This window comes from Orbicella franksi, chromosome 7 (assembly GCF_964199315.1).
Source record: "Orbicella franksi chromosome 7, jaOrbFran1.1, whole genome shotgun sequence".
NCBI classification, from domain to species: Eukaryota; Metazoa; Cnidaria; class Anthozoa; order Scleractinia; family Merulinidae; genus Orbicella; species Orbicella franksi.
Genome location: NC_138151.1, coordinates 22,312,918 through 22,331,009, shown reverse-complemented (window position 1 = coordinate 22,331,009; position 18,092 = coordinate 22,312,918). Strand labels below are relative to the sequence as shown.

Below are 18,092 nucleotides of genomic sequence, written 5' to 3'. Positions count from 1 at the left end.
AACCCTTAACACTTTGCCATAATCACAGTGACCTCGTTTATTTCTACATTACTGTAAGGTTTTGGTAATTCGGCCTGTTTACTTTTTACACACTGGATAAGACGTTTTCCAATCTTTTTGAATAATTTACCGTGAGGTTGTTGAGATGTAGAAATTGCACCTTGTTCACCGTGTGCCATTTCGTGTATGACAACACTCAAAAATGATGCATCTGTCTCTAACTCTTCGTGAAAGATGACAATGAAGAAGTCGTACTTAGGGGTGTGGAGATAATGCGTACAACCAAGCTTCCTAGTCGTGTCTTTGGTTACGCTTGCGTGGTCTTCAGCAGACATGCATCTGATGTGAGTTTTGCCATCTGGGAAAGGAAAGTCTTCGTAAATTCCAGCAATTGCCGTGTACAGCTCTTGAACACGCTTACTTTCTACTGGGTAATTTGCTGCCACACGCCGTAGTTGCTGCACTTTGCCTTCGTTTTTTTTTCCTTTCAGTTTCCTTCTTTTGCTCCCTTTCGAAGACATCTTGGCACGGTTTGTACCGCCACTGTGGATTGTTAAAATTACCCATTTCGCACTTACCGTGAAACCAACGTTCGCAGGCAATACATAGCACCATCTCATTGCCATCGTCAGGCATTCTACAGTGGCAGTGAACAGGACAGCGCCACTCAGAAAGAATATCCGTGTCTTTTTTTGGAAGTGCTGCAGGCTTTCTCGACGAACAAAGCCATGTCTTCTTCTTCGAAGCTCTTAAGTAACTCTTGACGCATGATTTTTTTATCAAAACGCTCTCTCGCTGGATCTCGTCCCACGCACAGCAATGTCGCAAAGGCGATTGCAAATAAACCACAGTCATTCCCTCCTTCCTGTTGTTGCACGTCGTCAACCAAAAAGGTTACCTCTTTGGGAGGCTGCATTATTTGGCAAACGTTCTGTTCAATGCTTATGGCGTACCTAATCTGTGTATCTTTATTTTTGTCCACCCCGCGAAGGCTATCGTATATGGAGACTTCTACCCTGAGATTTTGCGCATTAGACAAAGTTATCCAGTGGTTGCCCCGCACATTTACAATTTGAACAAATCCGTCTATAGAGAGCGAAGGGGGAAAACCATCTTTCTTTGCTAGGATAACGTCTGCCAGACCGGCAAAATTCGGTGCTATCTTCCTCATCAGTTTTATTGCCGCATTGATGAATCAATCATTTATCCAGTAGTAATTCATGATGAGGTATTTGTCCCGATTCTTAAGCCCCAAATCTTTGATCCAGTAACAATCTGCCAAAGATAGCGGGCGCTGTAAAGTTGCATCAACGTCAATGGGGCCATTCTGAGTGCCTAAGTCTGATGACTGGGGTGATTTAGGTTTCATCTTCTCCGTAGTGGCTTGTTGGTTATCAGTGGGTTGATCTTTTGTACCCGAGACTGATGGGTCGGAAGATTCAGGTCTCGTTATCTTCGGAGTGGCTTGTTGGGCAGCTGTTGGTCGATTCCCTGAACTTGAACCTGATGGGTCGGACGATTCAGGCTCCATCTTCTTTGGAGTGGCTTGTTGGGCAGCTGTCCGTTGATTTCTTGAACCTGAGCCAGATGGGTCGCACTATTCAGACTTCATCTTCTTTGGAGTGGCTTGTTGAGCATCGCCATCCATGTCACCTGCAATATTCCGCTTCTGATGCCCCTTCCTCTTCACAACTATTTTGTTCGTTTTATCTAGGACAGCACAACCGTTTTCATCGACTTTGATCTGGTGTTTAAAAGCAGCTCTAAGTCCGTCTTTTTGACGTCGGTTGATCCTTTCACTATGAATGTCAATGTTTGAACGAAATAGAAAAATGTGGTTTACTGGTTTCATTTGGTTTAAATATCTAGTGTCGTGATTGTATAGGAGATAGAGCTGCTCATCTTTCTGCGTGTTAAGGTTTCCTTTCACTTCCTTAATATTCCTTACTCGTTTCAATGCCTCTTCATCTTCCTTTGCGTTTCTTTCGTGCAATCGATCAGAGACATAAATGCTTATTGCTTCCAGTCACCGGGTGCACCTTTGTAGTACTGCCTTTGTCATTTCCACCTACGTAGTTGTCGTTTAACAATGGCAGCGATACTTCCAGTTTTCCTTCAAGTGCCTCTTGCACATTTTCTTTAGTCGGTTCAGCAACCGTACCGTTGTGCGGGCTAAACATTTCTCTGTTTCTCTTTTGTCCACGTGCAACTAGCATGTTGGCCATATCACTTACCACGATATTTGGCTGGTGTGCCATAGACAAAATAAGATCAATGTAATCCCTTGGACTGCGCAGAACAAACTTCAAAGCGTAGATAACGCCGTGCTGACAAGTCCCAGATACCCATCCACCAGAGCGACCCCAAATCTTGTTAAATGCCTTCTTAACCTTTTCGTCGTCCTTGGAAATGGCCTGCTTAATCTGCATGATGACATCCAATACATTATGTAGAGGGCAAATGATTAAAATGAGAGATTTTTTCACACAAAGTCAAAAATCAGTACTTGTCTTCCAAATGAAAATGGGCCCCGATTTGAAGTGGGAGCGCTAGCTAAGTACAGTATATAGAGGGTGAATGATTGAAATGAGCGACTTCTTCACAAAAAGTAAAAAAATCTGTAGTTGTCTTTCAAATGAAAATAGGGACCGTTTTCATAGAAAAGCGCTAGCTAAGCATAGCATATAGAGCGCGAAAGACTGAAATAAGAGACTTTTTTACTCAAAGTAAAAAATCCGCAATCGTCTTCCAAATGAAAATGGACCCCGGTTTGATGTGGGAACGCCGGGTAAGTACATTATGGAGAGGGCGAATGATTAAAATGAGCGACTTTTTCACAAAAAGTAAAAAATCCGTAGTTGTCTTTTAAATGTCGATGGCCCCGTTTGATGGAGGAGCGCTAGCTAAGTGCAGTATATAGAGGGCACAAGATTGAAATGAGAGACTTTTTCACACAAGGTAAAAAATCCGCAATTGTCTTCCAAATGGAAATGGACCCCGATTTGATGTGGGAGCGCCAAGTACATTATGTAGAGGGCGAATGATTAAAATGAGAGATTTTTTCACACAAAGTCAAAAATCAGAACTTGTCTTCCAAATGAAAGTGGGCCCCGATTTGAAGTGGGAGCGCTAACTAAGTACAGTTTTTAGAGGGCGAATGATTGAAATGAGCGACTTCTTCACAAAAAGTAAAAAAATCCGTAATTGTCCTTCAAATGAAAATAGGGCGCGTTTTCATGGAGAAGCGCTAGCTAAGTATAGCATATAGAGGGCGAATGATTAAAATGAGAGACTTTTTCACACAAAGTAAAAAATCCACAATTGTCTTCCAAATGAAAATGGTAAAAAATCAGTACTTGTCTTGCAAATGATAATGAGCTCCGATTTGATGTGGGAGCGCTAGCTAAGTACAGTATATAGAGGGCGAATGATTGAAATGAGCGACTTCTTCACAAAAAATAAAAAAATCCGTAATTGTCTTTCAAATGAAAATAGGGCCCGTTCTCATGGGGAAGCACTAGCTAAGTATAGTATATAGAGGGAGAATGATTGAAATGAGAGACTTTTTCACACAAAGTCAAAAATCCATAGTTGTCTTTCAAATGAAAATGGGCCCCGTTTTCATGGGGGAGCAGTATGTAGAGGGCGAATGATTGAAATGAGCGACTTCTTCGCAAAAAGTAAAAAAATCCGTAGTTGTCTTTCAAATGTAAATGGGCCCCGTTTTGATTGGAAAAACTAGCTAAGTACAGTTTATAGAGGGCAAATGATTGAAATGAGGGACTTTTTAACACAAAGTAAAAAATCCGTAATTATCTTTCATGGGGAAGCGTTAGCTAAGTAGATTGTGCAGCGAGCGAATGATTGAAATGAGAGACTCTTTCACAAAAAGTAAAAAAACCATAATTGTCTTTCCAATGTAAATGGGCCCCGTTTTGATGGGAAAAACAAGCTAAGTACAGTTTAGAGAGGGCGAATGATTGAAATGAGAAACTTTTTCACACGAAGTAAAAGATCAGAAATTGTCTCAGTTTCAAATGTAATGTGGGTGAGCATGAGCTAAGTACAGTAGCTGGAAGGCGCGCGAGATATAAATGAGAGAATTTTCACATAAAGCTTCCGTTGGCGGGAATTACTCAATACAGAGTTTGTATGGGTGTTCAAACAGGGTTTTGTGACGGCGGTAGTAACTAGAGCTGTCCGCTTACGAGAGTGTCCACTTTCAAAAGATAATGAATGGCAACAATACATTTGGTAGAAAAAAACTATGATGTCCGACCAACTCTTAGAAACCGGCATTGCCAATATCTCACTCCTATATGTCAGACGCCCCGATATGTCAGATGCCCCTATATGTCATGTGCCCCTATATGTCAGACACCCCTATATGTCAGACGCCCCTATCTGTCACACGCCCCTATTTGTCAGATGCCCCTATATGTCAGATGCCCCTATATGTCATGTGCCCCTATTTGTCACATGCCCCTATATGTTAGACGCCCGTATATGTCAGATGCCCCTATTTGTTAGATCCCCCTATATGTCAGAAGACCCTATTTGCCAGATGCCCCTATATGTCATGTGCCCTTATATGTCAGATGCCCCTATATGTCAGATGCCCCTATATGTCAGATGCCCCTATTTGTCAGATGCACCTATTTGTAAGACGCCCCTATATGTCAGATGCCCCTATATGTCAGATGCCCCTATATGTCAGACGCCCCTATTTGTCAAACGCCCCTATATGTCAGATGCCCCTATATGTCATGTGCCCCTATATGTCAGACGCCCCTATATGTCAGACGCCCCTATCTGTCACACGCCCCTATTTGTCAGATGCCCCTATATGTCAGATGCCCCTATGTCATGTGCCCCTATTAGTCAGATGCCCCTATATGCTAGACGCCCGTATATGTCAGATGCCCCTATTTGTTAGATCCCCCTATATGTCAGAAGACCCTATTTGCCAGATGCCCCTATATGTCAGATGCCCCTATATGTCATGTGCCCCTATATATCAGATGCCCCTATTTGTCAGATGCACCTATTTGTAAGACGCCCCTATATGTCAGATGCCCCTATATGTCAGACGCCCCTATTTGTCAAACGTCCCTATTTGTCAGATGCCCCTATATGTCAGATGCCCCTATATGTCATGTGCCCCTATTTGTCAGATGCCCCTATATGTCAGACGCCCCTATATGTCATGTGCCCCTATATGTCAGATGCTCCTATTTGTAAGATGCCCCTATTTGTCAGACGCCCCTATATGTCAGATGCCCCTATATGTCAGACGCCCCTATTTGTCAGATGCCCCTATATGTCAGATGCCCCTATATGTCAGACGCCCCTATATGTCAGATGCCCCTATATGTCAGATGCCCCTATTTGTCATGTACCCCTATATGTCAGGTGCGTGAAGTATACAAGAGAAATGCAGAAACATTAATATATGCTGTTTGTCGTAAATGGGAATTATTAATATCTCCAATCTTACCTCTCTAAATACATGCACGTAAAACAAAACTTGAGAGCCAGGCATAAGAGACGGTTAATTTATATCTGTTTACACTTCAACCACGCGTATTTTGATGGCAGTTGAGCGTGACACAGAGTTACGATCGCGTTTGTAGAAAAATATATAACTATCTCAAGTTATTTAGCCTTTTTAGAAGTTAGAGCATTAGGAAAAGTGCTTAATTGTAAATGCTCCTTTTTTCAATACAGATAATCAGTAGCCTAGATAGCGAAAATAAGCTCCAGATTATTTCCGGCCGCCATATTGGTTGACCACGAAAGTATTCCAACACGGCGTTTCCATACTGTGAGCTCCGTAATTTCGTGCGAAACAGTTATACAAATGTCTTAAGTCTGGGAAAACGCAAAGACCTAACACTAAGAAAAATAATGATCTTCTTTATCTATTTCTTGACTTTATCCACTGGTACTGTATTGGTGTTGTATTTATTTTTTTATTGCGTGACATTTAAAATGATCAGTATTGTATTTTTCCCGTCATAGATACGATGCAGATTCCTTCACAATAACGGCTGCGAAAGAGACTACGAGATAAATTAATCAATTTTGAAAACATGAAGCATTTATGAATTCACCAAAACCTAACAGCCCAGATCCGCGCGTGGCTTAAGTTATTTGGATCAATTCTGTAACAATTTGAGAAACAGATCGCCCCATTCAAATTAAAGTTTACTGAACTTGAGTGGCAATACGTGTAGGAGACTTCAGCCATTTATAGATCTCTTAAGAATTACGAAATCCTGAAAAATGCTCCACATTATTCATACTGAGACTTGAATTTGTGGATCTAGTGAATCTAGATTTCTTGACACCTCCATTCTTCGAACCTCAGCTCAGCAAACCGATTTATTATTAGTCTTTTCCTTCCTCTAATAGTCGCTACTGACTAGAAGTCAAAAGCTGTCATTTTAACACAAACCATTTATTGGTAGTGTGACACATTAACCATGCAGAGGTAATGATAAACTTTTGGTATTTTGATATAGCGCCCCTATATGTCAGACGCCCCTATATGTCAGACGCCCCTATATGTCAGACGCCCCTATTTGTCAGGTAGTGTTACCAACCCTAGTGGACAGGGACGGTTACAGGCGGGAAATTCAAATTTCCTTCGCTAAATTCTTCAATTAGTGTTAGAAGGATCAGGATTTTAGTACATTTCTGACTTAAATTCACAATTTGGGTGGTTCTACACTCGCATTCAGTTCTTAATGTGTAGGTTTTTATTTGTTCCATTGCAGAGTGGGTTTACCGCATCTTCCTCACTGAGTCCGCCATCTTTGATTAGGACTACGAACAAAGATTGCGTGACAAAGAGGGGGAGGAGCTATGCCTTTTATAGCGCGGGTCCTTGTTTAAGCTTATTTCGCAGAATTTATCTCGTTTCCTCAAGTCAATCTTAAAGCTTTTAGGTGAATTTCGGCTTTTGGGGTTTTTAAAGAGCACACAATGCATTGCTTAGTTTGATTTATTTACAATTATAGCTTATCATAACAGAAAATCCCTATAAAACTGGATTCCTTACCTTTGCAGCGAACTTGATTTAAGTGCCTCACGATCCTTTGTTATCTTGACAACCGTCGGGAACAGATCAACCAGTTAAAGTACGTTCCATTTTCCTCCTTGATTTCTTCGTAAAAAGTTTGTGTAGTTTTTTCCTTTTGATGCAAGACCCATCTTTCAAAAGACCACTAAAACAGCGTGGAAAGGGAAACAGAATTGCCATCGAAAGTGACTGGTCCGGCAACCTCGTTGCCAGTCTCTCTCTCCTTCTTCTCCTGTTTCCATTCTCTCCTCAACCGATCAACTGCACCAATCACAGCACGCGAATTTTCACGCGACTATCCTCGTGACTGAACGTGACAAAGATCACTTTATTCATTCTCTTTTGGCGCCCATCTTTGAATTCAGCGTTAACGGTTGATCGCTCGTGCGTTTTAGTAGATTTCACTTCCAAAATTATATCAAAATGGTTTTTGCTGCGGTCCTGTGACCAGAAGAAAACAGCGTGAGTGTCATTATCGAGAAACAAGTTATTCTTGGCGAAGATTTGGAGCTAAAAGAAAGTCTTATTGTGGATTTTTCAACGGGGAAAAATTCAAAGGGCAGATTAGCCGTATACAAAATTATTTGGTGAGTAATCAAATTCAAGTAACCTTACATTATACAAAGTAAATTCTTGTATTCAGACAAAAGCTTTTCAATGAACTTTATCATCACGAATCATACACGAGTGGGTCACTCAGTCATGGCATGAAATTAATTCTGGCTAAAACAAAGTTGAAACAATTTAGGTTGCCCAGAGTGCGTGCCTAAACAATTTGATTTGCGAATAACAAGTCGTTTCTCTTGCCACACTTGTTCAAACGAAACAAATATAGCAGTTCTCTCTGATCCCAGTCAAAGTTCTTGACAAAAACTCCAACGAGGCAGCCACAGTGTGCATGAGTTTGATAATATCTCCTGTATGTTTCAGCCTGACTGTATGGCAATCCGTGTTGATCTTCAATTTTTGTCGATCCGTATATTCTTTTGTGTTTACTCTGATATTTAAATGTTCCTTTAATGTTTTAAGTGTCTTTTTTAATATTTCTAATGTCTAAATTTGGCTAAAAACCGTGATATATATCCTCCAATTTGAGAGTTGTTGATACACTTATAGAAGAAGGAAAACCTTGATTTAATCTACTGTAAGCTCAAGATTTATGTAACATATTTATCAAAGGTATACAAGCACCTTCACAATTATCAAGTCTTCTCCTTTAACATTTCAACCAGCTTACAGTCAGGTCTTAATTAGCTGCATGTATTAAACTGTGAGCACATAAATATTTGGATCTCAGTCTTACAGTACCTCATATATATCGCAATGTAATGTATTTTTTTAATTTTGTTTTAGATGTCATACAACAAAGATGAAGATGAAGAGGCTAGCTGTTGACACCCTAATTAGAGGGCAACAAAAGAAGCTGCGGAATCAACAGAAATAACTGAACAGCAGCTAAGTTTGCCCAAACTCAGCCTTTTTTAATTTTATGGAATGTTTCAGTTTTGTTCTTATCATTGATTCTGTACAATCATGAAAATCCAGATTTGTTCCGCATAATAACAATAATTTAAGCTAAAATCTTGTGTATGGAAAATTGTTGGATTTGAAAACTAAAAAAGTAAGTAAATTATCTGAAAAAGTTCTCTTTTTATCAAACATGTAAAAGTTTGACCTTCATACCTGTTTTTTTTTTACTTTTGATTCTTGATGTAATAAAAAAGAAACAGGATAATTATTCTTATGTTTAAATTCATGAAAGCCAATGTAATAAACCATTGATTTAACACCTGTTTGATGTGATATCAGTGACTTTATTTGTTATTTTAATGCCGGGCATTAATCATCAAAATTTTGCCTGGCCTACAAATGATACAAAATTCCCAGTTTTTCTCAGACTTTCCAAAAAATTCCAACCTATTCTCAAAAACTCCTACAAATTCCAAGTTATTCTCAGAAATTCCTAGGAATTTTAGGGAATTTTAAGGAATTTTCAAGGGGAGTATATTTCAGTTGGAATTCCTAGGAATTCCTAGAAATTCCAAGTCAGCTCTATGTAAACTTGGAATTCCTAGGAATTCCTAGGAATTCCGAGTCCGAATTACCGTGAAAATTCACACCTTAGATTCTTAGGAATTCCTAGGAATTTTTTCCTAGGAATTCTTAGGAGATTCCTAGGAATTCCTAGGAATTCTTAAAGTTATCTCACAAGGGATTACTGTACTTTAACTGTCATTGCAGTTGAGTCTGCAATCAGCTATTCCTTTGTTTAAAGAGGCATACAAACAAGACAAAAAAGGCCAAAACAAAGCAGAATTGACCCTTGCACTTTGTTTGTATGTAAAGACTGCTGATTAACAACTGCAATAGCAGCTCTATAAATTATGATAATTATGGAACAACTTTTGGTAGTGAGATCTTGGCCACACATGTACAGGTACACGCATGTACAGAAAAGATACTCAGCAGATTAGGCCTCTCCATTCCACTGAGTCTGACATACAATACTCTTCCTATATGAAAAAGCCTTAGGGCTTGTACTTGTCACTAAAAAAATCTCGGTCTTAATGTACTTTTCAGGCTTCTTATCAGTGGACCTTTGGAAAAAACAGGTGTGGCAAACAGGGATAAACAAATCTTTACAGTGAATCTTAAGGCTGCCTTTCACTGGGGCATTAATAAGGTTAGCATATTTAAGCATGTGAGGACACCTGAACATAAGCATAACGACACACAGCTGTACGCAAGGGCAGAATAAACAGTATTCTCAATACCAGCTGGTTCTCATCAAATAAACTGAAGTTCGCAGAAGTGCAGGTCAAAGTTAAAGTTACTGTATGCTTGGTTGACCACTGTGTGCTTATGCTAACCTTACGGAGTACTGTTACTGGTGGCTATGCCTTGTATGTACATTCTATCCTCACAAACACAACTGAAAATTTTATGATTTTTTGTGTCAGCTTCAAATTTACCAATTTTCTGATTTTCCTTTTCACACTTCAAAATTTACACAATTTTCTGCCTCAACAAAATTTACATTCTTTCCATTTCTTTGTGATCTACGTTAGGTCCACCAGCTAGGGCTGGTTTGTGGATTTTACAAAATGTGCTATTTTTCGCTAACTTGATGATTTTGCAGGACATCATTATTTTGTATTTTTCACAACTGGGTTCAATCCTGGACATTACACCAATTACTTATGGCAATGCTTACACTTGTGCTTATGTGCTATTCTCCTTCGTTTAATTTCCAGGTGGCCTGATCAGTATCTTTGGATGATTATAACTTTAATAGATCTCACAGAAACTAGATATCCCCAATAACTTCACAACAAAAAGGAATTTCAAATTCCTTTTTGCTGTGAAGTTATTGGGGATATCTAGTTTCTGTGAGATGGGGGAGGGGTTTCTTTTTTTCTGCCACTGAAAAAGGCCTAGCCATGTTATTTACTTTTATCCCTAAATATCTCCATTTTAGTTTAGTTTGACTCACAAACCTGGTGTGTACACCTGAACCTTCAAAGCATATACATTTGGTCCAAATGATTAAATGCACGTTTAAAATAACTTACTGCTGACAACAATGATGATTCTAAATCCATGAACTCAACTGATGCTTCATTTCCAAAGAGTTGCTTGTAGGCCAAATCTTGTATTCTAATTCCAACTCTCTCAGTTTTGCAATCAGTGCCTTTTAAATGATAAACAAACATACATCAACACGTTGAATACAAGAAAGTGATGTACATGTGCTGTAACCCAGGGCTGTGATTAGGGATCAGGAATGCATCAACTATAGCTGTATGAGTTTGAGCCCTGCCTAATTTGATAAAAACAAAAACAAAAACAAAAACAAAACGAGACAAATTGGACTGCGAACATAAAAAAAACAAAAATCAAGAATTAAAAACCAAAGAAATAAATTATTACATTATAAATAAAAATAATTCCAACTTCCATTTAAGGCTGTGGTCTACAAAAAATTACATGGAGCCAAAAGATTCCTACCATGAAATCCTGGGTGCCCAAGACTTAAAAGCTTAAATGAAAAAATTAAGTTTTTCCAGTCACCCAAAGGCAAAAGTTCAGGTAGTCCACCGCCTACAAGGCCTTGGACTACCTGAACATTAAACATCAATCCATTAGTCAGAATGGTTAGCAATTCAATTAGGTTTTCTGTTTTCAATGTGACATAAATTCATGAGATTTATCGCAAAGCTATCTTTCATGTGAGCTACACATAATATTAATTGATTTAAACTAGAAACCAACACTCAGGTAACTAGTCAGGAGCTCACCCTGGTACAGCAGCACCTGCTCATGGTGTGATTACCTCATAAAACAAAGTGATAAATTTATTCACCAACTGAAAAGTACATGTAACAACACTGGCTGTGGGGTTACTAGTGAGGGGCAGTCTATGTTTTATATTGACAAATTAAGAATTTGTATAGACTGGCTATTAAGAAAAAGAAGAAATATCAGTTGATAATGTCTGGTAGCTCTTGCTGTTCTTCCTACCCTGTCATCATGCTCAGTCTGTTAGTTTTATGTAATAAGAATACTTTCCAACCAAGTGAAAAGGATTAACTCAAAACAGTAATCTTTGAAAGTACATGTACATGTACTGTAAATGATACTATTTATATGTCTGCCTCAAGCACTGAAACTAATTTTATAACACTTACATCTTGTGTTAACTATACCAATGGCAGTAACATTATCACCAAAACCATTACTCGCTGTACATATGTATGATCCTGCATCCTTCTCCTGCACATTAACAAGATGAAGCAGGTAACCAGAGGCATTGAACTGGCTTGCTGGGATGCCAGCTTTTGTCCAGGTGATCTTTGGATGTGGATCACCAGATGCATTGCATTTCAGTGTATGGTTCTGTACAGAGCTTGAGCTAAGACTAAGCTGAACCTCATGAGTTGGGGGAACAATTATTTCTGGAGGCACTAGGAAATAAACACAATCATACATGTATGCGTGTTAGGAAGAAGAAAAGTTAATAAGTCATAAATAAGAAAACACCTTATAAGAATGCACACACTAAAAGCTGTATTTCTACAACTCTATTCTTGCAAACACAGATTATGACTGGAAAGCTATGAAAACAAATATCAAGGCTTGGGTTTCAACAGAATTTCTCTTGTTTCTATAACTATAATAGAAAGAAATGTGAAAATTGTTCACAAAAATAACAACTGTTTTCTAATTATATGACCAACAAAATTATGTCATGAATTAAGTGATTGGCTGAAAACAAGCAAATTGATTGTTAATTTTTAACATGGTGCTACTCTTAATTCAGGCAGGCACATTAATGGGTAATAATTATTTTTATGAGCAACCAGTGATTCAAGAGGGCAACAAAATTTACAGGTTTTGATGTCCAGCATTTGAAATAGGGACTCTTAATTTCAAGCACTGTGTAATAAATGAACAATCATATGAAAGCTTGTGATACTTTATACTCCTACAGTTACATGTACATATTGAAAATTCTTTCAGGGTTTACACAAACCAATTCTGCTTTTGGCTCAGTAATACTCATCGTTGGAAAAAAATTCAAGGACTTTTCAAAGATTTAGAAGGGATTTCAAGGTCTTTTCAAGGATGGATGCCAAGCCCAAGGACTTTTCAAAGACTCTACCCAAACTTCAAGACTGTGCAAATTATGTAAGAATAAGATAACCAAGAAAAAATATGTTGTTTTCTAGTTAGGACATCTTGACAAAATGTTTCCCTTTCCATTGGCTGTGTTTAATATAATTGTACCTCATATACGTGCATCTTCAAGTTATGTCAAGTGATTCTGACATTGAAATTAGCCTTCATCACAGAGTGAGAGTGCTCTGATGCAAAATGGCAATCACAAGGCTCATTTGAAATTATTTCTTTGTTAATATTATTGTCAATACAGTGAAAGTTCTTGTAAGCAGACAGCCTTTGGACTCGAAGGTGTCAATTACTGGAGCTGGCCGCTTACAAAAATGGTTCTTGTAAGCGGCCATAAAGGTGTAAGAGATAGATGGCCGGGTTGACCAGCTAACAATAAACACTAAGAATGCAAAAAAATGCCACCACCTGACACTTTAGAACAGAAAATTTCCAGATCAACATGTAGTTAATAGAGGAAATGGTTGGGAAACCTGGTAGTTCTTTGTTGTGTTTTTGTCTGCTATTTTGGTGGTTGACCTTGCACAAAACCACAGCCTAACTTTCCTCTTCTGCAGCCACTTGGGCTGGAGTCCTCCAAAGGTAAAGGTAAAGTCTGCATACGAGCCAAGTGGCCCATCAGGCCGGAACTTATCCCGGTTTCTGTAGCATGAAGCGACTAGGAGTATTTCTACTCCCCCCTGGATGGGATGCTAGTCCATCGCAGGGTTACCCCCAGCATTAAGTTCGCCGGTACCCATTTATACACCTGGGTGGAGAGAGGCACTGTGAGAGTAAAGTGTCTTGCCCAAGAACACAACACAATGTCCCCGGCCAAGGCTCGAACCCAGACTGCTCGATCCGGAGACAAGCGAACTAACCATGAGGCCGCCGCACCTCCCATGGAGTCCCCCAAAACTTATCCTAAATATTATCATTACAACTGCCATTTAAGAAATAGAAAATGTGTACCATGTTTATATCAAGTTATAGAAACATGAGTGGAAGTTTGGGAGATCAAGAAATGCTGTGGGAACACGAGCCACAGGCAAGTGTTTCCACAGCATTTTCAAGTTCTCCCAAACTTTCACAAGTGTTTCTATAACTCAATAGAAACACGGAGAACATGTTTTCTATTTCTTTTAGAAAACACCGCGATGGAAGAAAGGAAAACAACTTGTTAACTTTGATTATCAAAATGTAAATTCTCTTTGCTTGCTCCATCATGACGTCAACATTTTGTGCTAGTTCTGTGTCTCTATCGAGTTATAGAAACACGATTTTTAACCAATCAGTGCACAAAGTTTTTTAGGACTGTTTTCTAAAAATATATTCAGTAGGTTTGCTGATTTTGGAAAAACCTTCCTAATTTCTATAACAATATATTTAACAGTCATCCAAAGCAATTGTATGCACCTCATGACTTTTTTAACCTCAGACTAAACTCCATTTACACGAGTCGGCCATTAACGTTCATACCCTTCAACAAACTGATAAACGAAAAATAAAAATAAATCCCTAAAATCTGGTTGACATGAGGGTTTTAAGAAGCAGTTTTGATGAGAGTATTAAACAGGATTACCTTTATTTCGAAATCAAGGTGTAGCCGAAACCCTCATTGTTGTTTTGGATATACACATCGGTCCCAAATGTAAGCGCATTCAAAAGATATGTATCTTATTTATATGAACATCTATGAGAGTGATCGCTCAGATTGGCATTAGTTTCTATGTTTGAATCGTAAGAAGCTTCTACTAAGCTTATTTGGTAGAAGTTCGCCGATACAAATGTTGTGAACTGTAAGTGAGCCGTATTCAACGCAAAGATGTCACAATACAGATACCGTAAATCCTTGAATTAGCACCCAGGGTGCTTATTTCAAATTTAGGAGAAGTAGGGGGCACTTATTCGAGGGGGGGCGCTTATCTAATTTTTCCCAAATGGTGGCCTGATGTGATCATTTTTTTAATACATCATCTGCGCATAAACAACAACATAAGCTGTTTATCAATGATTATGATAAAAAGCTTCCTAAAGTTTAAATCGGGGCACTGTTAGTACTTAATGTGTTCAACATGTTCACTTAACGTGTTCACAAACTGAAACAATGTACAAATCTAATACTACACAACAAAAACTGTACATCCTTTGTTGTCTCAGTACTTGTCCACAAAATGGGGGGGGGGGAGAGGGGGACGCTTATTCGAGGGGAGGCACTTATTTTAAATTTTGGCCAACAGGAGGGGCGCTTATTTGAAGGGGGCGCTTATTCGAAGGGGGCGCTAATTTGAGGATTTACGGTAGTTGTGGGAGTAAATTTTATGCATATTACGCTATATGACTCGTTATCGTTGCTTCGAATCTACGATCTTTTAGAAGAAGACGTTATATCAAGACTTGACTAACAAATTACACTTCAAACACATTCGCAACCGATACAACTATCTGAATAGGACACATTAGTAACAAGCCCATTAATAACACAAAAAAACTCTACCTGAAGCAAAATGTAGCGTGAACTTTCATACACAGCAAAGGACAATATCGTTTTTCGAAAGGTAAAGTATCACACGAATATTTTCCTTTTGAGTCATCCAAACCGAAACGATTTATCGCGATACACAACCTTTTAACGCTACAAGATCACAAGAATTTCATTCAGTAGTATCCCACCAATCACAAACGCAATTTAAATTCTTCAAAAAGCTAAATTTGGGTGTTTATCGCGTTTGAAAATCATCAGAAATTATAATTTTGAAATATGCGAAGTAAGATCCCTCTCCCTCGAAGCCACTGTTAACGCTTTGGCTGATCGGGACTGACAGTACAACGGATGCATTTTAAGGTTTAATATTTTAGTAACGTGTACATCAACAACAAAAGTGAACCTCGAACCTACATTTTCAAGAAAAAGGTGTACACAGGAAAGAGATGAAATGATGTACGTCAATAACATTGCCACCGATCACGACTGATATTTCAGGAAAAAGGAAGCTTATGTTGGAGTGCTCGTTGCTCATAAATCAGTCTTTCGCTGTATGCTACACACATACAACCTACCTGTGGTTCACGATTAGTTCTTAGTCTCATTGGTATCACAGATACTAAAAAAGTAAACAACTGAACTCTAGCTAAACGGCAAAGGCAACAAACACATTCCACTGCCGATAACTCTTTAAGTCTTACTTACCTTTCACTTTAACAGTTACTTGGAAAACGTTCTGTTTAGGAACATTCGCACTGGTCCTGTAATTTATCTCGAGTGTATAAACGTATTCATCATTTGTTTGGACGTTAAAAATCCGCAGCTCTTGATCGAGAAGTGCTCTATACTTTGTGAAATCTGCAAATTGTGGGCTCGGAGTGAACACACCATCGCCTGTTCGTGATGCTATTAGCTCTGATTCCGTTTCGCCAGGTCTCTGTCTCTTAAAAATAATGCTGTCGATAATTTCGCCATCATCACCACGGCAAGTTTCCCATTTCAGAGATACTGTCTTGCTGTTGACTCCTAGCACCACGTTTTTGGGATTTTCAGGTTCAACTGCACATAACATCGCCGATTCTGAAATCATATCATACAGAAATTGCTAGCCAGACGAATTTTCGATCGAGATTTCATTCGTATTCCCAACTTACCAGATGGCCGTAGTCCTCCAAAAAGCCAAATTATGGCCAACAAACATCGAGAAAGATGAAGGAAAAAAGCATCCATTTTCTTAAACGAAACTTTAAATTGCAATGGGTCTACCTTTAGATGACAAACACACCGATTCCAGAAAAAAAACGGAAGTTGCATGCAAGCGAGGCTTAATAGCCCTCGAGCTATCAATATGGCGGAAGAAATATCGGAGGAATTAGGAAAAAATTGGAATGTATGTAAGTTTAGAGCTACCTGTCCGGAGCAATTGTTGAAGAAAAGGAAAAAAATTGGACGCAAGTGCTGTGCGGCTGCAAACTGTAATAATCGAAGCGAGAACCGACTCGATTTACCATTCCTTGAGTTTCCTTAGGATAAACAAAGAAGGAAAACGTGGAAAATCCGGATGAAACGGGGAGATGCCTACTTTGCCACGGTAAGAAATAAGTTTTGCTGTTCCGAGCACTTCTTGCCAACTGATTTTAAACCGAGTCTGACGGGACACAGACGTTCATTAAAACAGGGAGCCGTACCCTCGGTTTTCCCATGGACAAAAGTCGATGATCATGAAGAATCTCGGTGTAGAGCGAAAAGGTTGCAGGCGAGATGTGAGGCATCTGAGTCCGCCAAATCAGAAGTGAGCACCCATCAGAATAAAGAGCAACAGGACGAAATTAGGGATCGTTCAAACGAACAAAATGATTCCGTCGTTTATGGTCCACCAACACTTGAGGAGTGGATAGAGGCAATGAAGAAAGAAAATGAAAGACTGCTTCATGAGTTACAAGAAGGTAAAAGCATGGAGAGAATTTACAAGTTTGGTCCAGAAAGATTTTCAGGTAGCAGCGAAGATATCAAGTTTTATACTGGGTTTCCTGACTATCCAACTTCAATTGAATTTTGGAAATATGTAGAGCCTAGTGCCAGTAACTTAACATATTACAGTTATATGCGTGACAACAGTGATTCGATCAACGTAGAAAATCAATTTCCCTAAATGGGAGGTAAACAAAGGAAGTTTCCCGGAAGCAATGTTGGTTGTCGAAGGACATTACAGCCAATTGATGAACTTTGGCTATTTTTGACTCGTTTAAGACTAGGTCTATTTGAGCGAGATCTGGCTTTTAGGTTTAAAATTTCAGAACAAGTAGTGTCAGATATAGTTATTACGTGAGCTAATTTCCTGTATTTGATGTTGGGGAGCCTGCCCATATGGCCCTCCAAAGAACAAATTAAGCAGCATTTGCCTGAAGTTTTCAAGGGTGAATTTGAAAGTATAAGGTGCATAATAGACTGCACAGAGATAAAATGTCAGACACCACAAAACCTGGAGAAGCAGAGTGAATTGTACTCTGAATACAAGTCCCACAACACATTCAAAGGCCTTGTAGGAATTTCCTCTAATGTCTGGATTACCTTTGTCAATAGCCTTTATGGAGGAAGTATCTCTGATAAGGAGATTGTAAAGAGTAGTTCCTTAATTGATTTGTTGGAAGAGAATGATTTGATCATGGCAGATCGAGGATTTGATATACAGGATTTACTGGCATGCAAGAAGGTAAGACTCTTCATCCCTCCTAAGTGACGAAGTAAGTCAGAACAGTTTTCTAAGGAAGAATGTTTTTCAACCATGAGAATTGCAAATGTAAGGATACACATTGAAAGAGCTATTAGGAGAATAAAGGGATGGCATATATTTGA

The 18,092-nt window shown here is 38.9% G+C and overlaps 1 protein-coding gene across 2 annotated transcripts in view; it reads right to left on the bottom strand.

The window, feature by feature from the left end:
• LOC145492315 (peroxidasin homolog) overlaps positions 1 to 17,204 on the bottom strand; it is a 37,544-nt gene extending 20,340 nt beyond the window's left edge. Inside the window, exons 1-4 of one of the 2 annotated variants that reach the window (XM_081471740.1) lie at positions 16,391 to 17,204; positions 15,942 to 16,316; positions 11,773 to 12,048; positions 10,657 to 10,775 (exon numbers count right to left, since the gene is read on the bottom strand). In XM_081471740.1, the coding sequence (XP_081327866.1) occupies positions 10,657 to 10,775; positions 11,773 to 12,048; positions 15,942 to 16,316; positions 16,391 to 16,550 (930 nt within the window). In that variant the 5' untranslated portion in view covers positions 16,551 to 17,204. The remainder of the gene's footprint in view (positions 1 to 10,656; positions 10,776 to 11,772; positions 12,049 to 15,941; positions 16,317 to 16,390) is intronic. The other variant, XM_081471741.1, reaches the window with a different exon arrangement.
• Between the last annotated feature and the right edge of the window lie 888 nt (positions 17,205 to 18,092).